Source organism: Colias eurytheme, chromosome 18 (genome assembly GCF_061535395.1).
Source record: "Colias eurytheme isolate Ceu_HAF_F1 chromosome 18, ilColEury1 Martin Lab GWU primary, whole genome shotgun sequence".
NCBI classification, from domain to species: Eukaryota; Metazoa; Arthropoda; class Insecta; order Lepidoptera; family Pieridae; genus Colias; species Colias eurytheme.
In genome coordinates this window covers 2575269-2599876 of record NC_142997.1, presented here as the reverse complement: position 1 = coordinate 2599876, position 24608 = coordinate 2575269, and the positions used below count along the sequence as shown (strand labels likewise).

The following is a 24608-nucleotide window of genomic DNA, read 5'->3' as shown; positions in this document are numbered from 1 at the left end:
ATTTATAACTTCTGCCCTAGACAGTAGACCACAAAAGCAGGCAGAGGCTTTAAAGACATTGCATGCATTATTAAAAAAAAAAAAAAACTAATCTAAAAAGATGATTTCATAACACAATATCAGCTTCATAAAATCCCACCTTCTCGGACTATATCTTCCCAAAATATATTGAATCAATAATTATTATAAAAATGGTCATATTAAAAATATAAACCTTCAGCCCCCAAGTCATATACATAATGACAATTATCTACAACAGTTGTCATTACAGTATTCCGTGACTCGGTGAAGGTAATGACACGTTCGATGGAAGTCTAGATTTCGATCTAGCTGTAAAAACTAGCTGCAGGTTTTTACTGTATGTTTGTCACGTAAATTATTGATGTGGGTAGTGTAGGTTGCTCAGGGAATTTTGTTTTATTGGTTGAAAAATGCAGGTACTATATTTTTCTTGTCGTTTGCAAAGGTGTAATTATCCAGAATCCAGATTGTTATAAACTCTGAAGTCTTATCAATATAGTTTACGTGTGATATTACAACACTCGACAATTTCACAGACTTCCAAATAACTATAGTTCACTTTATCATATTTGGCCTATTTTGTTGTTAGTTGTAGAATGAAAGGCAATTAGAAGAATATATATTTTTAATATATAAATGGTACATTAATTATTTTGAGAAGTGATTACATTTGGTTGGTTGGATAGCGACTGCTACTGAATACCATAATATGATTCGCAGATGGGTTTCGAATCCTAATATGGACAGACGATTTTGCAGACACAAACTAAACATAATATTGGTAGGCACAATATATTAAAAATATAAAAGATTTTACATTTTTATGAAAATTTTCCATTACTGTAAAAACATTAACAACAAACCTTACCAAATACAATATTGCTTTCACTATTTATCAAAAAGAAAAACCTTGTAAATGCACTTTCTGAATATTTAAGATCTTATCAAAGTCTGTCCTTTAAACAAAACCAACCGATGACTTTTCCAAATTCCAATACACTTCTTATCAATACCTATAGTTACCTATAGTTTGAAAATAAAATCGTCCTTTATAAATATAAGAAGACGCGGGTTCGAATCCCGCCTCGTGAAGGATTTTTTTCTATTTGCAAAAATTTATACTTATTTATAAAGCATTTGAATTTGAACACTAAATATCAAAATAATCCTTTTGCAGGTTTATATACGAAACAGAACATCACAATGGTATAGCCGAACTACTAGAGATCCTAGGTTCTATCATCAATGGTTTCGCGTTGCCGCTCAAGGAGGAACACAAACAATTCTTATTAAGGGTAATTGTATTAATTCTTAGTAACATTATAAATGTGGATTGTGTGTTTGTTTGTCTTTCTATCACGTCGCAACGGGGCGATTTTATGATACGATTTTTATGTCTGGAGATGGTTAGGAGGCTAGCATGTGAGTTTTTCCTTAGAAAAAAGCGGGTGAAGCCGCGGGCGGAAAGCTTTTGTGCTGTATAAGTGAGAAATAAACGGTTGAATAGATTTTGATGAAGTACTGTTTGCATAATCAATAATAATAATTGAATTGCTAACGGCTATGTTGTTTTATTTGAAATGTTTATTATAGTATAAATTATGCTGTAAGGAAATATTAATTAGGATCCGGAGTTTTAATTATATACATATATCCAGTGTCGTAATAAATGTTCGCTATAAAATATGTAATAATAATTAATAGTGAACAGGAAACGAACGTAAAGCTATAATGAGCGAATTTATTAATAAGTATCAGAGACAACATACATAAACGGTTGTCTGGAAGAAATGGCTTATAGCCATAAGGCCGCCCACTGTATGCCGATTGTATCTTTTATTTTGTGTCGTCTTAATCTTGTATTTCCTATACAGTGAAGAATAAATAAATACTTAAATAAAAATAAACTGAACTACTCACACATACATGTCTGAAAAGTAAAATTAATATAATAAAGATATACGACTCTACAAGCTAATATTTGACGATTATAGAGAAGAAGAGGATCACATACTCAAGCTGTCTCTCTTTGTACTCCTATGTAGTTACATAACAAAAATGTTGGAAGTTCGACTCTTCAATCATTATATACTTTATCTGCATTTTGATCACTATCGAATTATGCGGATTTACAAACCCTTTGGGGTAACTTTGTTTTGATAACAAAAAATTATGTAAATTATAACCGTAATTATATAAAGTTACTACGCCAAAATAAGCAATCATTTATATAAAACAACCCCCCAGGTATTACTCCCGTTGCACAAAGCCAAGTCGCTGTCGGTGTACCACCCGCAGCTCACGTACTGCGTCGTGCAGTTCCTCGAGAAGGACCCCTCGCTCACACAGCCCGTTGTCAGGTTAGTCCATTGAGTTACCATGTACTACGTACTAGAGAGGACATCGCTACTACACTGTTTGTAACACGAGTTAGAGTCAATCGTCTCAAACCAATATTTATTTGTTACATTTATTGGTTTAAGGGCCGATTGATAAGTTTATTCATATTTTTTTAATAAGATAAACAATATTTTTTTTTACATTGATTGATTTTAATTTATAAGTAATAAGAGGCAGAATATCTACAAAGTGTATGACTCACTCCCCCCCCCTCGCCGCCGCGCTTGTCGCACAGATTTTGTTCGTTGTGTCCTCTCTATAATAATACCTCAAGTCAATGGGTTAGTCGGAAACAAAGATAAAAGATAGGTACGCAATGCAAGGAGTGACAAAACAGTTGGTTTATTTGAGACAAAAGAACACACTAAACTTGTTGTTGTGTATGCAATATTCATACTTTTATTCAAAATTTTATATATTATAACTCATTTGTCTAATTTAGATCACACATAAGATTGTGCAATATGTAAGAGGTGCTTCGCGAGTGTAACTTGTTTCTTATTTTTCAAATATTAAACAATCACTTCAAGAAAGATTACGATCTTACATACAATCTTCAAGAAACCAAGCATCGATCTAAAGTGCAAAGTTCTACATTATAATAAACTTTACACTTATAACAGACAACACAATAATTTAACATAAAAATTGCAGAGCGTTACTAAAGTACTGGCCAAAGACACATTCCCCAAAGGAAGTGATGTTCCTCAACGAGATGGAGGAGATTCTGGACGTGATAGAACCGGCTGAGTTCCAGAAGGTCATGGACCCACTGTTCCGGCAGCTGGCCAAGTGTGTGTCGAGCCCGCACTTTCAGGTTAGTGTGAAAATGTTTGAGTTTATATCATTTGTATGGTTTAAAAGTATTTATGTATTGTACCTTTTTTAATGTCCAAAATTAGCGTTTGATTGTGATAAGGTTAGATTACTATAAAATTATTAGAACGTGTTGTTTGTATCAGATATTAAATAAAAACTGAAAGTCCCATTAACATAAATTTGAATTTAAAATGCTCAAAAAAGATCTCAATGGCGATTAAAAAATAGTTATGCATTAACTATTGTCTAATCCACACGTCTGCCGAACAATGTGACAAACAAAGAATACATAGGGACAGCACTATACGAAGAAAAGAGATGTACTTATTTCCTTCTCGCTTCTCTGTATAGCGCCGTGCCTATGTGCTCGTTGTTTATCACGTTGTTCGGCAGACGTGTGGATTGGACTTTATGTTTGACCTAACTTTTTTGTAATATAAACTGTCAAAACAAATGTCATTTAATTTACTTATTATTTCCGCTCCCAGGTGGCGGAACGAGCACTATACTACTGGAACAACGAGTACATAATGTCGCTAATATCGAACAACGCGACGCACATATTGCCAATAATGTTCCCGTCTCTATACCGCAACACCAAGAGCCACTGGAACAAGACCATACATGGCCTCGTGTACAACGCGCTTAAGCTGTTCATGGAAATGAACCAGAAGCTCTTCGATGAGTGCACGCAGCAGTACAAGCAGGAGAAACAGAAGTGAGTTGGGAATATGTGTTGTGACTTTGTGAGTTGGGAATGTGTTGTGAGTTGGGAATGTGTGTTGTGAGTTGCGAATATGTGTTGTGAGTTGGGAATATGTGTTGTGAGTTGCGAATATGTGTTGTGAGTTGGGAATATGTGTTGTGAGTTGGGAATATGTGTTGTGAGTTGCGAATATGTGTTGTGAGTTGGGAATATGTGTTGTGAGTTGCGAATATGTGTTGTGAGTTGCGAATATGTGTTGTGAGTTGGGAATATGTGTGAAAGAGTGATATATGATTTGATGTGTTTCTGATTTGGTTATGTGTGATATTTGATCACGCCGTGTGTCACTTGACATTTTGAAAAACACCGTGTTTCATGCCTATAAAATATTTATCACAGAGAGAGGGAACGTCTCCAACAAAGAGAGGAATTATGGCAGCGGCTCGAAGCAGTAGCGGCCGCCAACCCGGCGAGCCAACTCGTCGATAGTGATGAACCTGACGCTGACCTGGAGACCTTGGCGCAAGAGGTGAGAATTCTATAAAAAAATAATTTCTTTCTGTACCGTCTTTTTCTTATAATGATAACTTATCATTTAATTTTTTGTTTTCAAATTGAAACACTATTTTAAAACTATGATAACCCATTCCTATAACAAATAATATTTTTGTTAAGTTTTATTTAGCTAGAAATTTTAATTACAATCTGAAGTAGATCGAGACGTTTTTAATGACTACCTACTATGAATGCTTAGAACCGATTTAAAACGATAGATGTTTTAAAAATAACATAGCACCGCCAAATTCATAAAAATCTTAATATAATATACAGGGTGTCCCGCTATTGGTATACTAAGCGCGAAGGAACTTGTAGTTTTGCATACACTGATCACGTAAAAAATACATAAACAACAAAATTACGTTAAAATTTTTTTGATATTTTTTTCCTGAAAATCCATGTTTTCTTCTCTAGCTTCGCGCAGCCGTCATATACCGCTTCTCTAATGTGAGCATTTTGTCTATGAAAACATAATCTTAAACGATAGCTCACGTGCTAGTGGCAAAAATGGGCGGGTTGCTTGTTATGGGTGTACACATAGAGTTTTAAGAATTCATCTATTTGAAAAAAAAATGCGTCTGGATTTTTTTAAGTATTTTTTACGTACTCAGCGTATGCAAAACTATAACCTCCTTTGAGCTTAGTATACCAACAGTGGGACACCCTGTATAAATCTCGTGTCACAATGTTTGACCTCAATGGACTCCTAAACCACTTTAGCGATTATAATAAAATTCGCACACCATGTGCAGTTCGATCCAACTTGAGAGATAGGATAGTTTAAACATGTAGGTACCACGGGCGAAGCCGGGGCGGATCGCTAGTATATTAATATTTTTTTATTTAAATGTTGAAATGCAAATTTATCAATACCAAATTCTCAACTCGATTCAATTTGTACAGGCCCGAAAGAACCAGAACCACAGCAACGCGTCGAAACCCCTCCTCCGCAAGAAGTCCGACCTGCCGGCAGACGCGTCCACAGTCAAAGCGCTAGTGGAACACAAACGTGCTGACCCTTACCTTAGCACTCCGCCTGATGCAGACCGCTGCTAGCGGAGCTGTGGGGCGGGTGACGTGTGGGACGTGTGGAACGAGTGACGTGTGCCACGTGTGGCATGTGGCACGAGTGACGTGTGGCACGTGCCACTTGTGAAACGAGTGACGTGTGGCACGTGCCACGTGTAAACTAGTGACGTGTGGAATATGGGACCTGTGTGGGACGCGTGACGTGTGACACGGGAAAAAGTGGCATGTAGATCGTGGGACATGTGGAACAAGTGACACGTGGAACGCGTGTAACAAATGGAACGAGTGAAACGCGTGGACGAATTGTATATGTTAAACGTAATATATGATTATGATATATGAAACCAGTCAAAAAGTGAAATTGGTAATAATGTGGTTGAACTGTATTGAAATGTATATGGGCTGAAATCGAAAAAAAAGTGGTTTTGATACATATTAGGTTATTGTTCGTTATATTGTTTAAATAATCAGAAAACCATTAAAATTTTCTGTTGTATGTTATAGTGATAAGTGGGTGTTTATAGAGCATGGGCAGTGCCAGGGAACAATAAAGTCATTGGGTCAAAGTCATAAGTTCAGTATTTGACTGTATTGTTATTTTATAGGAACGTGTGGTGAAAAGAAGATGAGGAAATCAAGCCTAGTGATGTTTAAAATAAATGTTTATTGCACTTTGGTGCTTATTCCATTGCCGGCAAATTGTAGTGTAACTCACCTACATGACAACAATGTAGTATATAACCAATGTTGTCTAAAACTTGGATACAATGAAAACAAACACATGCAGATTCTTTCTATATCTCAAAATAATCAATTGTTGCTAAAATTTTATACAATAAACAAGCTTTATCTACAAATATTATGCGATAATTTATTATATTTATTTTAGATGTTATAGAAGCATACACAATAGATAATAATAAATGTTGTCAATGTAATCACAATTTATTTATTGTAACAGATGTTAGATTGTATGGGATTTTGGAATGAATGAAATGAACACATGTCTAGCATCTAAGTAGGTTATGGATTTTATTTGGGAATACAATGCAATTATAATTTACACAGGCAGAACATTAATTTATGTAGCTTCTGAAATTATTATATTCAAAATACTTGTAACCACATCTATTGATATGTATAATTTAGAAGTATTTTTACCAAATTGTCTTATAAATTTTTATTATTCCTTAACATTATGTCAACTATCAAGCTACTTATTCATATTTTAAAATAATATGAATTCGTAAAGCATTATTCAGATGTAAAATCGAGAAAGTATTTTTTATCAACAAGAAAAATTAAAATTATTGCAACAAAAAATACATTAAGACTGTTATTAAAAACAAAAGAAAATTGGTCGCTGGCGACTGAATTTATATTAATATGTGTAATTAATTATTATTGACTTAATGCAATTTTTTCAAAATTGACATTCCAAGCTGGTAACATAATATTCATAGTGCCAATATTACACCAGACTTCAGATTTCATAAAATTGATATGAATTAATATTCAATGAATTATTTTTACTTATTCCTTAAATCAGGCACAATTTATTTTTGAGCAAGACATGTTTTATCATTTTGCAGAAGAAAGAAATCAATTTTAAAATAGGGTAATATTGCATAGCACCAAACCATATCCACAATTATTATTCTCTATTAAAATAGTACATAATATATAATAAAATCATACAATTATTTTTAAGTATCAGTAAATCAACCGTTGAACATATAAGTATCATATTTAACAAAATTAATAAATTTTATATCAATACGCCACATCTAAAATAGCATAAAATTATCAAGTAGATAGTCACCGATCAATAGATATTACAAATAAATATGTTTACTATTGCTATAGGTAAAAGATTAATGCCTACTGATGTTCTACTGTGTTCACATTATATTCTGGAACCTTAAAAAAGTAAAGTTAGTTTACTTACTTTACTTTTTTAAGGTTCCAGAATACATACAGAAAAGTTAGAAAACATTTTTATTACAAAATAATACTGGCAAATATACAATCGTAATATGTATAGTGTTTGATGAAGGTATATACTATTCCTTTGATGATACTAATATTTTTTTTTTTACTCTAGGAACCTGTGGTTTAATCATACCCCTAGCATATTATCAAATCAGTTTCATTCTTTGTTTGGCAAAATTTATGTGGATATCAGTGAGCATTAGTCTTCTTTCAAAATAATTAGTGTTATTAAACAATTTTCTATCTTATCTAAAATATCTGTGCTATTTGTTAAGTGTGAAAACTCGAGTCTGATTTTGTGTATAAAATACCTATTTTAATGTATTTATTTTCTAATTATACACTTGGACTAAGGCTTAGAATCAACTGTTGCTGTATTTATTTTAGCTTTGGAGTATTTATAAGTTTTATATCACAAGGGCTTTATAATAGTTAGCGATATGAAATTGTCCAATGCAAGTACTATGTAGTTATAAGTTAATTTGTTGTAACATTGTGAATGTAAAATCCAAACATGTTTCAGTCTTCTGCTTTTGTTTATTCATTTTTAATACGTATTTTAAATTTTTCATTATTATTGGGTCATCTCGATATCATCAAAATATAGAACTAAAACACAAATTAATTTGGCGATGCACAATAGATAGTTTGCAATGTTACAAGTAAAATAACGTCGGTAACACGTAATGACAGGCCCTTTAATGATGGTGGTTGAAGTCACTACTGTAAAATATATCATGGCACCCGATCAACGGCCCAACAACTACCTTATTGTTATTCGTATTTTACGTATAAATTAAGATTACCGCGCGACTGTACCTGGCCATTAGCGTAATTAAATTAAGGAGTAAATTATTAATATGCAGTTATATTCCGCGGAAGCTTCTGGAAAGCGGTTGAGTGCAATTTTGTATGGATATTTTTAAGGAGCGCCGGTACAGTCGCGCGGTAAAACGTTAACAGATCTCTGAGTGCGAGTGTGAATGGACTGACTCCGATAGAAGATAATTTGCAACGCTGTTCAACAAATTGTAATAAATTTTTGTATAAATATTTATAACGATAATGTAACTGTTGAAAACAAAGTATTATAACAAATGACATATTGTAAGGTGCTTATCGTTATAATACAGAGTTGTGCATAAGTTCTGTAGTTTTATTTCTCCCTTCGCCAAATATTACCTAATCCCGTCAGATCTTTTGTTGATCTTTTGCTATCGAGCATTGCGCCTGATTCTAGAGTCTAGACCAGTCCAACGCTCATAGGAAGTGGGGCTTCATATGAAGGCGAAGTGTGCTCGATTCCTGCATTATAATTAATAAATATAGTTTAAACGCGCCACCCTTGTGGACTTTTGATATGATCAACTGGATATGTCAACATGTAACTGTAGGCGATTTTCAAAACTACATGAATTTCCGCTTACATAACATTTCAGAACATCAGCAAATGTGCTACACTAGTGGGTTCTTGATACAAAAATATTTGGAACACAGAGCAAGTAATATAGATTTGGAATAGACATGTACACAATTTAAATACATATAGGCTATACTTTTAATAAAACTTGTTTTTGAGTCAGAGGGCCCAAAATGGGAATATGTGATCATGGGAAATGGGACTTTGGCATTTGGGTAATACATGAAAATAAAACACGTACTTTTATGTAATCTCTTTATTTCATATTTATAAATACAGTGTAGAACAGAACACAGATTTACTTACATATTATATTGTACATGTAAATATTTCTGTTGCGTTACGAATTGCAATAATTCTTTTATACAAATTTTATTTATGTATATATATGTACATTTTTTACATTTGAATTCAATTGAAGAAGCTGATCAAATACGTTAAATTGATTCTAACATTAGGTGAGGTGGTGTGAGATAAAAAGTAAAAAAATAACTGCATTTTATACAGATCATGATATAACTAATACATCCACACTTTAATATTTCTCAAAAAAATATATGTTCCAAACAAAGATTGATGGCAAATTTCTTACAATGGTAATGAAATACTAGTTAGGTACATGTTAATGAGATGAGTCATAAAAAATCATCAGAAAGTTTAGATAAATTTGCGATGGTTTGAAGGGAAAATTTCTTTGTTTGGTGAGTGTGTTTCTATTTTCTGCAATATCCTAAAATTATACAAAGTAATTCTAAAATAACGCTTACATTCGTCAGTAGATGTTAAACTCGTAAATATACGCATATATTTTATAGAATTGCTTCTAAAATAATAAATATATATTTAAGCTTATATTAAATGAAAGTTGACTAAATTAATATTTTATTTAAATAAAAATACATCCATCACAATGAATAGGGTGATAAATGAAAATAATCACTAGCTGAAAAGCACTAAAATATGTAGGCCTGAAGAGATAAGTAGCACAGGAATGATTAAGTTAAAAGTTTTCTATACATATAATGCTGTGTCTACATACAAAGATCCGTATTCTTATAAAAAAAAACCGCTTTACTTTTTTAAAACGCACCCATTTTTTTAAATTTCGTGTAGACACAGCATTATTTACATAAAGGTTAAAAAACAAGATAACATAAAGGCCCTTACAAAGTTACATCGTATCTTAGCACAGAGATCTAAAAATTTTTTTAATTTTGAGAGCACTCCTTTGAGTGTAGGCGTACTCCTTGGCGGTAGGAGATACGGAGCTTTCTCCGTATCTCCTACCGACACTCTTTAAACAGATCTAAGTTAAATCATTGCTTTTACAGACATACCCAAGTTTAATGAAAAAGGGACGGGTTTTGTTTTCGTATCTTTTTAAACGCACCAATGACGTCAATATATGGTTTTTGGATGATTGATATTCCGCCCGTATCTTTCCAAAATGTATTCTCACTATCGTTCATACCAGCTTTCTTTACTAATTTTCTAGGCAGAAAAAGAGCACTGTCTTGTCACTTGCAAAAATATAGGTAAATGGATTAATACAATAATACAAGGTTGGCAATTATATTTGCATGGGATTACTTTTTTTTTTATCAAAATAACGTACTCTAACTTGTTTAATATTCATTAAATATACTATGTTCAATTTTTATTGCATATTTCTTTCCTTATAAATTTTTATATTGGTACATTTATATTATAAGGCTAATCTTATAGCATAAAGGTATAAGAATGTAAGTAAAAAAGGTACCAAAAGCTGTTTTTGATGACAGCTTAAAGAGCTCAGCTACTCTTTTATTGAATTTTTATAACATTATAACTTCATTCCCATAAGGCTGCGTGTATGTAAGTTACCGTTATTCAAAAAAATGTTTTTAGAACATCCTAAACAATTTTTATGTATATCCGTGTGGGACGAGTAAATACAGGGTGCTACTTCGTCCCAGTGCAGTGACGAAACACCTCCACGGCGCACATGTGTAACACTTTATATACTGCCTGTTTAGGGTGTACACTACACAGGATGCTATTTCTACCCAATGACGAGCGCACATGTGTAACACAGAATAGTGTATATACTTCGCTTGTATATGGAGTACACGTTTAGGCGATCCTCACACTGCCCCGCATCATGCTGCATGTTGCGTGACTGCGTGTTTAACGTTACTTGTAAGGCGATCCTCACACTGCCCCGCATCACGCTGCATGTTGCATGTCGAAGCACCTACGCGCGTTCCTGCTGGAGTGCAGATCTGCATCATCGTGCGGGTTTTTTGCGCACTCACGCGCGTAGGTGCGTTTGTAGATTCACGCACGGCGGCTCTCATTTATTCGCCGTTCTCTGTGGTGGTCGTACAATACTGAGCATCACGACGCGCGGCACTGCGGGATTCGGTGTGCCATACCTTGCGTCTCGCCCCGCACCTACGCGCGGGGATGCATGTTTCTCCGCGTGTATGCGCGTGATCCGCATGTACGCGCGTGGTTGCATTTTCAGTGTGTTGGACTGTGCGTGTTTTCTATACAAACGGAGATACTTACAAGTAACGTTAAACACGCAGTCACGCAACATGCAGCGTGGTGCGTGGCAGTGTGATAATCGCCTAAGTATCTCCGTTTGTATAGAAAACACGCACAGTCCAACACACTGAAAATGCAACCACGCGCGTTCATGCGGGTCACGCGCATACACGCGGAGAAACATGCATCCCCGCGCGTAGATGCGGGGCGAGACGCAAGGTATGGCACACCGAATCCCGCAGTGCCGCGCGTGATTTTGAATGGGATTTTGAATTATCGATCGATTTATTAACAAATGACCCATTTAAAGATCTTGTTTGTAAATAAGGATGTACCCATGTATCTTCTATAGGCACGATTTCTTTTAATTTGACCGTACAAAAACCAAACAGTATAATATAATGGCAGCGTCCTGAATGAGTTCCACACTATTAACAATTTTTATCAAAACTATCGTGATGCTCACACCACAGAGAACGATGAATAAATGATTAATGAGAGCCGCCGCGCCGTGCGTGAATCTACAAATGCACCTACGCGCGTGAGTGCGCAAAAAACCCGCACGATGATGCAGATCTGCACTCCCGCAGGAACGCGCGTAGGTGCTTCGACATGCAACATGCAGCGTGATGCGGGGCAGTGTGAGGATCGCCTTACAGCATGTATATTCGCATGTATAGCATGTATACAGGGTGCTACTTCTTTCCGATAACACTGCGTATGTACACTGTATACACTGCCTGTACAAGTATAGACTACGCGTGTACATCATGTATACAGGGTGCTACTTCTTTCCGGTAACAATGCGAATGTACTCTGTATATACTGCCTGTACAGGTTTAGCGTACACTACACGCGTACATCATGTATACAGGGTGCTACTTCTTTCCGGTAACACTACGTATGTACACTGTATACACTGCCTGTACAAGTTTGGACTACGCGCGTACATCATGTACACAGGGTGCTACTTCTTCCTAGCGAGGTGATGTTTGAGCTGCAGCAGCTGGTCGTGCTGCTCCGCGAGCCGGTCGTTGGCTACTTCAGGAAGATAAGCTACCTCCACACCACACATGTGTAATACTGCGTATGTACAGTGTATACACTGCCTGTACAAGTTTGGACTACGCGTGTACATGTATACAGGGTGCTACTTCTTCCTAGTAGCGAGGTGATGTTTGAGCTGCAGCAGCTGATCGTGCTGCTCCGCGAGCCGGTCGTTGAGCGCCGCCACGTGTTCCGTCAGCACGCTCATCTGCTGCTCGTAGTTGTGCGACGTCGAGTGTAACTCCTCCTCCTGTACATAAAATGAATATACAGGGTGTCCCGCTTGTGGTGCATGCTCAATGGAAATAATAAATAAATATACGGGTGAAATAATAAATAAATATACATGTGTGTATAACGATGAAAAAAATATTCATTTGATTTCATCATATCTGTATGATTACATCCGAAGTGTAGCTGGCAGATACATCTCGGCTAATATGGGCATTAAGTGTAATAAAAAAAAAGCTTAAACGTAAGCGCGTACAGATGGCAATATACAGATAGTTTTAAAAATTGCATGGGGGATTTTATAGTTTATAGTCACTTTAATCTGTTCATCTGAGTTAAATTGTGATTTAATAATTCAATATTAACAATTTCAAATACTAACCAGCCTCGCTATAGTATCGTGTTTGTCTTGTATCGTATTTGCGTCCGTTTCTTTTTCCTGTTGTAATTCTTCGAAGCGCAGCCTTAACATTTCACACTAAAAAATAAAAAATATTTTTTTAAGATTGTTAGTTTTATAACATTAAAAAATTTAATCTTATAAATAATAGAAAAAATGCTATCGTGAAGTCTATCATCATAATACCTTGTATTTACCTCGCATCCATACAAATATATATAGTATATACATTGTAATGTTAAATAATGTGGTACAATAAATGGGTAAAAATAATAATTTTTTTCCTGTTGTTTAGAAATGTTCAAAGTTAAAATTAAATTATGCTTTAACTAGGTAATTCAGCATAAGTAAATACACCTTGCATTAAAAAAGATCGTCAACATACCTCTTTAACATAATGTTCAGCATTGCTGATAAGTTCGTCCCTCTCAGCGCTGAGCTTGCTGATCTTGCTGCGGAAGTAGGACAGCATCCTCTCCTCTCGCTCTTGCACCTCCCCATTGAGGAGGAACGGCACTTGCAGACTTCCTAACAATCCTGTTATTCTACCCTCACCATCTGGAAAATATTGAATCTATAAATTATACACTATTATTATTTTAATAATTTATAATGCTTGTAAAGGTTGTCTTTTCGTACGTAATTTGGAGTGGGAGGGAACTTCACGAATCGCGATTATACATAACATTTATAGTAATACTTCAAGGAATGGGGAATATATAAAAAAAATACATAGCAACTAAAAATCCTTTTTATATCGTAAATCTACAACAAATCGATTTTGATGCTTTCGGCGATTAGTAACAGTTTAATCTTGTAACAACGAAAAATAAAAAACATAATATTATAATCAAAATCCTCTGACTGGTCAATTAATTGAAAAACAGAATTTTTTTTTAAAGAACTACATAATAAGCATTTGAATACTATACAGCTAAATATCAAAACCAATATAAACACCATACCTATAGAAGTTTCACTAAACGTGTTAAAGTCCCCAGAGTCGTGTGTATCTCCCCTTCTCCTTTGCGACGCGGACACGTGTTTGCTAATCTCTAACTTGAGGCTTTCGTTCTCTAGTTGCAGCATTCCATATTCCATACGGAGCTTTTGGTTCTCCTACAAAATATTATTTTAATTAAATTAAATTTTGTCCTAAAAGAAATGTTTAACAAAATATAACAACATACTTATATGTGTGCAAGCATTTCATTGCAATCTACAAACTATATGTAATATATTTTAAGCACCGTTAATAGAATGGATATGCTTCTTATTAAAATTAAATATGTATTAAACTATGAAAAATAGCAAATTGCATTCAAAGTAAACAATTTTTGTACAAAAATGAAAATACAATTGAATGATAACAATATCACTGTAACAATTCAACAGCATTATTATTTACCTGTTCAGAGTTATGTAACTTATTGCTCAACTGTTCATTTATATGCAAGTCGTCTACTGAACTAAGGGCATCTTCACTGCCAATCTAAAATAAATACATATTTTATAATTTCGATCATTACTAACGGCGTAAAATGAATGCTTATAAAACCATCAACTTTTATATTCAACTACTTTTTAAACCATACATGAATTTTAACAACACAGAAACATTAATCTATAGTTTATACTAATATTATAAAGCTGAAGAGTTTGTTTGTTTGTTCGTTCAATTTGAAAAATTCTTTCAGTGTTAGATAGCCCATTTATCTAGGAAGGCTATAAGCTATATATCATCACGCTAAGACCAACAGGAGCGGAGCAATGCGGGTGAAACCGCAGACAACAGCTAGTACTTGATAAATTCTTGTGCTGTATGTAATTTTAAATAAATTGAAATATAAAATCTAATAAGACTACTGCTCGACATAGTCCCAAGTTGTATTTTATTACAACATTCATTCAAAGAACAAAATCATAATAAAAAGATCTTAGACAGTAAAAAATAATCTAATAAGAATACAAAAGAAATCATATGTATTACCAAACTTCCGCCTTCCGACAAAAAGTCACCATTACAACTAGCTTGACTACCGGCCTGCACCTTTGGCGTTCCACCTAACCGTTCCTTCCTAGCTTCTTCCAGCACAAACTGTAATTCTTGATTCTTATTCTTTAATTTAGCAATTTCACACTTATATCTACTTTCACACTCAGTCATGTGACGGTTGCAGTCTTCGATTGATGCTTGCAGTTGGGACACTTCAAATGTTTTGTCGGAGAGCTGAAATTTTAAAATAAGTTATGATTTAGAGGTAATCAATCTATGTGAGGATTGGTGTAAAGTATTAATGTGAAAATTAAATAAATAATTTATAGTTTATTCCTGCAAATTTTATCAGTCACATGGATACAGTTTTTCTTTACTAAGTGGGACATTTCTATTAAATATTCTATTATGTACTTCAAAACTTGCAATTGCATGATAAAATTTCAAATTCAAATTCAATTGCATGATAAAAATAATGCTATCAATGACATATTGATTCCTGTGGGTTCAAATTACAATAACATTGTTTGCTCTATGAAATATCTATTACATAGGTACCTTTTTTTTTTTTTTTTTTTTATAGTGGGGAAATCTTCCAAAGATACCCACGGCCCCCGGGGAAGGAGCCGTGGGTTATGTCGGATTCTTACCGACTAAAACCCCACTGTGTTCCGTCGAGCCGCTTTAATGATGGGGCCGCGGGTATTTGTTAGAATTCTTCCGCGACCATTACATAGGTACCTACAAATCAATGTAACTTTGTGACTGCTAGAAAGAAATGTACAACTCCCACATTTGTTCCAATATTTAAACCAAACACACTTCCTTTGTATTTCAAAAGTATAAGTCTGTTATTCAAAGACCAATAAGATGAATACCTGAGATGCATACTGGGCATTTTCAATAATTTTCTTTTGCAGCTCCTCTTGAAGTAACCCTGCGTCCAATGGGGCAGGATTGCTATTTGAAGGGGCTTTATCATCTTTGCTCTTTGATTTTTTTGTTAGTTTTGTCTATAACATTGAAAAAATGAATTATAGCAATTTATTCAATAGTATTACTTTAAATTATAGATAAACTGAATAAAGAAGGCTTGATAATCAATTATTGTAAAGAAGATCAATTATTGAAATAGAAGTAAAATGCTTCCACATAATATGTATGATACATAATATGATTGATATCACTGTCCATATTATCAACACATATTTGTACATAGTATCCATAATATTCTAATAATATAGAAGTATGTACATGTAAATAAATAAAATGTAAATATTGTAAGTACAAATACCTGTGTTTGTTCAATTTCATCTTGCAAAACAGATACGCGTCGCGTCAATTGCTGATTTCTAAAAGTTAAAGAATCTATCTCTAATTCTCCTTTACGCAATGATTTTTCTTTTTCTTTTAGTAACTCCCGCAATTCATTCGATTTAGCTTGCTCATCTAATACACCTTTTTTCAATACCTTTACATGAACCCTGAGCTGTAAGCGGAAATAATAGATTTATTGCAAATTGCCGACAATACTGCATTGCATCTTTATCAATGATTATATAGGTTTACAACTTTTACCTTTGAATATTCAGCTGCTAATTTTTGATATTTGGCTTGAATATCACCTGAAGGCAATCCCTCCATTGCTATACTTTACGTGTTCATCACTACACAGTAATAAATCCCATTAAATAATTCTAGAGGGATTTACAATAAACTCGAACATTGAGCAGTGACGAACACCCACTTTGAACTTTCAAAAGTGACATTGACATTAAACTTTGACAAAAATATATCAATGTTTTTTTGAAGATTTAATGGCCTGGCTACGAGACCTTTAAGCCAAGTCTTATTTTTTATCACAAATGTTCAAGATATTTTTCCTTCCTTTGTCCTTAATTAAATCGTTTCAACAATGTTTTTTATGTATTTGTATAGATATACTGTTATAGTGCGTAATATGTTAATATATAACAAATATTGCTTCATTTACAATCGGATCCTTACACCAGTTGTTTGTATCTAAGACATAGTACATAATATGGCAAATTCCTCTTTATCAAGTACATAATATATACATTTCATCATAGCGTAATCATTCAGCGATTTCTATTCCTAATACAACAGTTTCTCTAAATAAGTTAGTATTAAAAGAAATTTATAAATTGCCAGCCATAAAATTTTTGTACTACCTACTGGTTTTCTGCAGCATTTAAATAAATAAATTTTACCAATGAAACTTAAGAATGAAACAATTAAAGAATAGTCTAAAATAGTGTTTTATATTCACTCATCGAGCATATTTCAATAATTTAATAATCTGTGATCCAATTATAGTCTGCCGTTACTTTTCTTTATAATGTGGCAACATTGTCTCTGTTGATGTGTCGTGATTGTCTGATTAAAAATATCAATATTTTGGATTTTATGAAAGAAAAGCTATAAATTTTAACTTATTTTACATACTTATATACTAATACATTCAGCCAATCATTTCATAATAGGGTCATGGACGTCAGGTAAGGTTCTGACTTATAAAATAGTATTGTATCGCAACAGGTAAAAAGTTAGTCAGAACAAAGTAAATTATGACGAAACTGTGTGAATTATCCGCAGGGACATGGATTCGAGCAGCTCTACATTTACCGATATAACAAGCGACCACGGTAAAAGCATAATACACATCGACATAGACTGTTTTTATGCTCAAGTAGAAATGTTACGGAAACCAGAATTACGCTCAGAACCACTTGGAATTCAACAGAAAAATATCGTCGTAACAAGTAATTATGAGGCAAGAAAATACGGAATTAAAAAGTGTATGCTTGTTACAGAAGCACTCAAAGTATGCCCTAATTTAAAGTTATTAAATGGAGAAGACTTACACGATTACAGAGCTGCCTCAAATAAAATATTTTTACTTTTACAAAATTGGAAATCTCCAGTAGAGAAGTTAGGTATGGATGAAAATTTTATTGATGTCACAAATTTGATTCAAGAAAAATTAAAAAGTACAAATATTGGTAATCTTACAATCACTGGTCATTTATACAGTGAATCCTCTATGGATTGCCCCTGCGGCTGTCACACAAGACTGAAAATAGCATCACAAATAGCTAATGAAATGCGTCAAAAGATACTGGATGATTTAGGTTTCACAACATGTGCAGGTGTAGCACATAACAAATTACTTTCAAAACTAATATGTCCCTTACACAAACCAAATGATCAAACTACTATTTATCCAGAACATGGTGTAAGTTTTATGTCAACTCTAGAGAGTGTACGCTCTATTCCAAGTATAGGATCGAAAACAACAGAAACATTAATATCACACAACATTGTATCTGTCAGTGATTTACAACAAGTGTCCCTAGATGTTTTAAAAAAACACTTTAGCAGTGACATGGCTGTTAGACTGAAAAATTTAAGTTTAGGTGAGGATAATACTCCAGTCAAACAAACGGGAAGACCACAAAGTATAGGTTTAGAAGATAGTTTTAAGACAGTTAGTGTAAAGAGTGAAGTTGAGGAAAAGTTTACTGCACTTTTACAAAGGTTGCTCATTCTGGTTAGGGAAGATGGTCGCATTCCTGTCTCATTAAGAGTGACTCTAAGAAAGAAAGATGTAAAAAGACTCAGTAGTCACAGAGAGTCGAGGCAATGCCAGATCTCACCATCTATTTTCACAATTAACAGTGGTACGGTTTCAGTCACTGAAGCAGGGCAGGAGAAACTTATGACCATAATAATGAGATTATTTAATAAACTTATTGATTTATCTAAACCATTCCATTTGACATTAGTAGGGTTGGCTTTTACAAAGTTCCAAGAACGGATGACTGGAAGAAGTTCTATTGTAAATTACCTCATGAATGATTTATCTGTCCAGTCAGTTCTCAACATACAGAGTGACTGTGATACATCCGCATCCTCCATGGATTACTCTGCAGTGTCTCCCAGCAGCAGCACAACAACTGATCTCTCTGATGCTGAAGTGGAACCATCACCAAAAAAGCCTAAAAAGGTAACATGGATTGCCAAAAGACGATGTTTATCCAGAGAAGATGTTGCATCACCTAGTAAGTTGAAAGTGGGGGAACTGAGGTTGAATTCAAAGGAACTTGAAAAGGTCTCAGAGCTAAGACTGAATTCCAGAGACAGGTCTTTAACTCCAAGAGCGAGTCCTGCAAAAGATGTGTCTGATAATTCAGATGCAATGAGAGACATTGCTGAAGGTGGCAATTGTGATGAATGTCCAAGTTATGTCGATAAAGAAGTATTTAATGCACTGCCAGAAGAAATGCAACAAGAATTAAAATCAATGTGGAAAAATCCCTCCAATTCAGATATGCCAAGAGCTATCACTCGCAACATGAACAAAACCAAACCAAACTCAATTATGAAATACTTTGTTCCACAAAAATAGTATTAATAATTTGCCTTGTTATTTTAAGTGATAAGTGAATGGTATCTATTTTTTCAAATCATACAATTTTTATTAATCTGATCAAATACATGTTTATGTTATAAACAAATGTTTTATTTTTTCTTATTGCCAATTAATAAAAGTCCAGAGTATATAACTGGGCATATCATTTATTATCTATATTTTTTACAGCTTCATTAACCATAGATTTTAAATCTGTTAGCTTGTGCACTTTATTTACATTAATATGAAGTGATTCTGCTAATTTAGTATAATGTACAACATCAACATTTAATTGTAATCTGATTTTGTCTCCGTCTGTCACACCAGTTGTCTCGTTATTCTGTTGTGAAGTGACTTCTCGAATTTGTTTCAGTCTTCTCAATGATTCTTCAGTTTTTTGCACTGATGTTAAAACATCTTCTACATATTTACAATAACTGAAAGCAATATTAAATTTAATGCAACTGTATGACAAACTAGTAGGTACATGATGCACTTATTAAAAAAAATGAATGTAAAAAAAGTACTTACGATAATGTCATTGTATTGAACAAAGATTCAAATATGTTACTCAAAAAGGCATTATCAAGCTTTTTTTCTGAATCTCCTTTGAAGTCATTTACAGTTTTTACAATGGTATCAATATAGTTGCATGGTCTCGTAGGTATACTACGGTTAGTCTTTCTATACAATCTTGGTATATCACTAACTTGTTTCAAGTGTACATTACAGAAGTCAAATAATTCATTGACCACACTTTCTTTGATGATTTCTTTGTTGTGATGAAGTAATTCTTCTGTAGGCTTTATACTTTGGCCCAATAATTCTTTACTTCTCAAATTAGGCATTTTGGATTCTACTAATTGCAAGAGATCTGGCAACTTTTGAAGCAGCATTATTGTGTCATTGTATAGGTTTATACAATCAACAATTAAGTTTTTGTTAATACTGTTGGAGTCCAATTTAGGTGTAGTTGGTTTCTAGTAAAAATAAAAAAAATTGCAAAATATATGAGTATGTATTTTAGTAATCAGATAAATTAGTGTAGTTAAAGTAATAATGAATATGGTGACAAATTTCTTACTTGCAGACAACACATTTTTGTCCAAGAGGCAAATCTGGATAAAAGCTGGAGAGATAACTTCCAAAATTTGTGTGACAACGCCTCAATGTGTATCCCATCCGACCAACAATCCTGTAATGCCTTCCAACACTTGTAAGTCTCTACTAACACAAATTCATCATGATTCTCCTTTGTTGGACTTGTTTTCAATGATGACTCAAAACCACCTAAAAATTAATTTTACACAAAAAGTAAAATTTAATATAATAACATTTCAAATTAATTACTCATAATAGGCATGACGAAAGATTTTGAAATTCTCTTCCATAATGTGTGTATACGTTTACTATACAAGAAAAACCCTATATTTCGGTAATATACTTAAATTTAACGAAGATTAAAGCCATTTTTCAAAAAATATTTAATATCTGTGCCAAAACAGCTCGCAGGTGTCATGGCGTAGGCGTGACGTCAAACTTTGGTAAATACGTAATTATTTGTACGCATTGCGAAGAAAATTAAAAAAGTCTTTATTTAATATGTGTTATAGAGACGAATTACAAAGTTTATAAGTGGTGTGCAGTATTGCAGTGTGAATCCACATAAAAATAATGCTCAAAAATGTGTTAGTAATTATTTCAAGCGAAAAAATAATAAGAAATTATTGTATAAAGTTGGCGCGGAGAATCCCGAACCATGTATTCGTGAATTCGCAATTATATTTCTGTTCTGAGTCGATAAAGCATACGTGAAACAATAGAAAATAAATAAAAATGCGTATTCTCAACATATTCATAACAACAAAATACATCTGACGTGAGTTGTTTACTTATGCGTGACGTCACGCGTGTTTTAGTCAAAATGGCGAACTTCAGAATTTCAATGTTTTATTTTATTGATAATCTCATTAATCTTAATGTTTTTAAGATTTCTAAGTCGCTATATTTAATTAATTTATTATACATTTTCCCTTAAAAACACTAATTCGATCATTTATGGATACTGTCGTCATGCCTATTGTGATATTTCAACCAAATATTCAAGCATTCATTTTTTGTTAAAAAGAAAGTTCATTGAAGCAGAAACAATTCCTACTTTCACCACAATATATTAATTATTCATGACAATCTTCCATACCTGCAATTTCTTGAAACCTTATTTGGAAATAAACTGGGAGATTCCAACGTCTCTGAAAGCTCTTATATTCCGGTGTAGCATGCAGTAATTTTATGTTATCTTTGCTTGCACAATACTCCTCTAGTTTTTTAATAAATAACATACTTTCTGTGTATCTTTTGTAAAATAATTGTGGATTTCCAGGAGCAAAAATGGATGCTAAATTGACTTCCAATCGATTTTCAACTTCACACCAAAAACAGTTAACTAAAAACCTATATTTCTGCACTTGAAATGTTAGCTTGGAATGTTCTGTAACTTTTAAGAGTAAATTCAGTTTTGAATCAAGGAGGGATAGAATTTTAGTATAGATCCCCTGTAAGCCTTCCTTGCTTCTTTGTAGAGCTGGTTCATTCACAATCTCTTGTAATAATGGTGCAATGGCTTGCTTCCTGAGTAACATCTCTGTTTCTGTGATTCTATCTAATGAAGTTAATGTCATTAATGTCTTGAGAAGATTATCTTCATTTCTATCATTCCAGAATTGGAAAAGAAGATCATTCAATATTTGAATTAATTTTCCTCCTACTTCATTATACTGTTTCTTTATTTGTGGTTTAATTATAGAATCACATTTAGCTATAGAGAACTTTAACTGATTGTATTCCATAGCTGCCCTGTCAGCTAGTATTATTTGCTCTTGTCGACTTTTGTCGGTGATGTCTTGTAGAATACTTTCAAGGGAACTAATACAGTTAAGTGTTTGACTGTAGTATTTCAATAATTGTTTCTTTTTTAATAGAGCATGCCTCTGATTTAACCATAATGAGAGCTCTTTCATAGCATCTTCAATAGTTTTTTTTACATCCTAAACATAAATCAAGTTAAATTAGATATTTATATATATAAATGGAACTCAATTTAAATGAAAATAAATACATTAAAGGGGTATTACTTACTTCTAGTTCTTGATTTAATTCACCTAATGGAACCTGTATTTTTACAATTGTTTTATCAAATCCGATCAGAGTAGCACATAGATTGACGAAATGAGCGTAGTCCTTGTTAATGAGTTCTATCATAGCCACCCTAAGGACTTTTAAGTATACGCCCAGATCATCTCGCATAGTCTCCAAGGAGGCCGCATTTTCATGTTCAGCCAAAAAGTTGTCCACCGAAAAGTTTGTCTACGAAATAAATGATAATATTTTAATAAAATAAGACATTTAATGATCTAATTGCCTACCGTACGGCTGAAAAACTAGCGATACCTTAACGAAATCATTTCGATCGAAACACAACCCCCGCGGAGCTGGCGGTAATGTGAACTCCTTTATATCACTGTCCATGTTCTTAATTTTACGTATATCGTAATTAAGGCACCATAATTTAAGGGGATCGGAATAAAATGTTTATCTTTACAAATTGTCCCTGTACTTGGTAATCATTTTGACAATTTAATCACTGACGTAAGCTTGACACATCATCCGTCAAATATTCGTTCGGATATTGCAGGTGTACGTGGTTGTTTTTAGTGGAAATTATATTTTGTAAGGCTTATATATTTTAAGCTGTAATTGAAACTCAAACAGTACGTTTGAGTCACGTACAGTTTAAACTGTATTTTTGAAATTTACGCAATATCGAAGAAACAACATTTATATAATAAATACGCTATTTATATAGTACATACGCTATGGTGTCGTTATATTAATCTATTACCATTAATTACATATTAATTACATTGGAGCGCCTAGGCCTGTTTGTAATATTTAAATAACCGCTTTTTACTAAATGCATAATATAGATGTATAATTATTAATACAGTATATATGTATATCAAAATAGTAAATTTTACAATGTTTGTCTGTCTGTTTGTTCCGGTTAATCTCTGGAACGGCTGGACCGATTTTGACGGGACTTTCACGTTTCAACCGGTGTAGGTAACTTGGGCTACTTTTTATTCTGATATCACTTATGGATTAGGAACATTAGGTTCAAAAAGAAAAATTTATTTACGGGGGTGAAAGCAGAAGCACGCAGCTAGTTGTTTTGGATACATAAAGAAATACACAATAAAATCACCAAAAAAGCATAATTAATCAATAAATGACCTTCGTATTATTAGACTAGAGTAGATAATTTTTGAAACAAAAAAAAATCGCAGTCGGATGAAACCCATTAGAAAAGGAGGGGAATATGATGAAAATTAAAGGAAAAATAAATTACGGTCAATCCGAGTTCGGGAAAAGGGAGGGGGGAGCTTTTAAGAGAAAAAAATGGTTTCTCTTGATTTCCGACAAAACTACAAGTCCTACGGAAAAAAGTTCAATGGCAAAGTTGTAGATAATGAAAAGATCTACAACTTTTGTATTGACAATTTTTTCACATAACCTCAAAATTTAGGTGAAAAATTCAATAAACCAAGTTTTTGGTTTTTTATTTTTATCTACTTCAAAATTTATTTATTTTCTACGAAATTTGGTGGAAACTTGCTTTATTATGTCCCAAATACACTGTAATTTATTTGACTGAAAATATTTATTTTTTCGCCTTATTTTGAATTAATACCAAAAAAACAACCTAATTTTCAATCGAAAAGTCACCCGTCAAAATATCAGCTTTTTTCAAAAACTTGGGGAGCCTTTTATTCATTGAAATCTCTACTTTCATATGGTGTAAAAAAAAATAAACATTACCATAGTAAATATTCTCAGAAAATGCATACAAACAGTGTGAAAATGAGCTTTTACTAAATCAGGCACACTTCTCAAACTACCTGAAATGTTTTTATCGACATCATTTTGCTTTTGAATATGCTGTAAAATATTATACTTAGAACAGATAAT

At 33.4% G+C, this 24608-nt stretch overlaps 4 protein-coding genes across 5 annotated transcripts in view; 2 read left to right on the top strand and 2 right to left on the bottom strand.

Moving 5' to 3' along the window:
• The window catches only part of LOC149900485 (serine/threonine-protein phosphatase 2A 56 kDa regulatory subunit gamma isoform-like), a 70301-nt gene extending 63203 nt beyond the window's left edge, over positions 1-7098 (top strand). For both annotated transcript variants that reach the window (XM_090112314.1, XM_090112313.1), the window contains exons 6-11: positions 1199-1316; positions 2269-2381; positions 3076-3238; positions 3729-3958; positions 4346-4475; positions 5408-7098. In XM_090112314.1, coding sequence (XP_089968440.1) covers positions 1199-1316; positions 2269-2381; positions 3076-3238; positions 3729-3958; positions 4346-4475; positions 5408-5560 — 907 coding nt within the window. In that variant the 3' untranslated portion in view covers positions 5561-7098. The remainder of the gene's footprint in view (positions 1-1198; positions 1317-2268; positions 2382-3075; positions 3239-3728; positions 3959-4345; positions 4476-5407) is intronic.
• Positions 7099-12445: 5347 nt separating this feature from the next.
• LOC149900484 (uncharacterized) lies at positions 12446-16915 on the bottom strand. The gene is made up of 9 exons (XM_090112520.1): positions 16727-16915; positions 16443-16637; positions 16027-16161; positions 15143-15382; positions 14561-14644; positions 14118-14271; positions 13538-13710; positions 13135-13230; positions 12446-12771 (listed from the first exon to the last, which is right to left on the bottom strand). The coding sequence occupies exons 1-9, from the start codon at positions 16790-16792 to the stop codon at positions 12625-12627; spliced, it is 1290 nt and encodes a 429-aa protein (XP_089968646.1). The 5' UTR covers positions 16793-16915; the 3' UTR covers positions 12446-12624.
• A 604-nt stretch (positions 16916-17519) lies between these two features.
• On the top strand, positions 17520-19686 carry PolI (DNA polymerase iota). The gene is made up of 2 exons (XM_090112107.1): positions 17520-17667; positions 17765-19686. Exons 1-2 carry the CDS (start codon positions 17657-17659, stop codon positions 19575-19577), a joined length of 1824 nt encoding a protein of 607 aa, XP_089968233.1. The 5' UTR covers positions 17520-17656; the 3' UTR covers positions 19578-19686.
• Positions 19687-19727: 41 nt separating this feature from the next.
• Cog2 (conserved oligomeric Golgi complex subunit 2) lies at positions 19728-23235 on the bottom strand. The gene is made up of 6 exons (XM_090112105.1): positions 23031-23235; positions 22719-22946; positions 21781-22627; positions 20665-20870; positions 20112-20560; positions 19728-20017 (listed from the first exon to the last, which is right to left on the bottom strand). Exons 1-6 carry the CDS (start codon positions 23106-23108, stop codon positions 19744-19746), a joined length of 2082 nt encoding a protein of 693 aa, XP_089968231.1. The 5' UTR covers positions 23109-23235; the 3' UTR covers positions 19728-19743.
• Positions 23236-24608: the final 1373 nt, after the last annotated feature.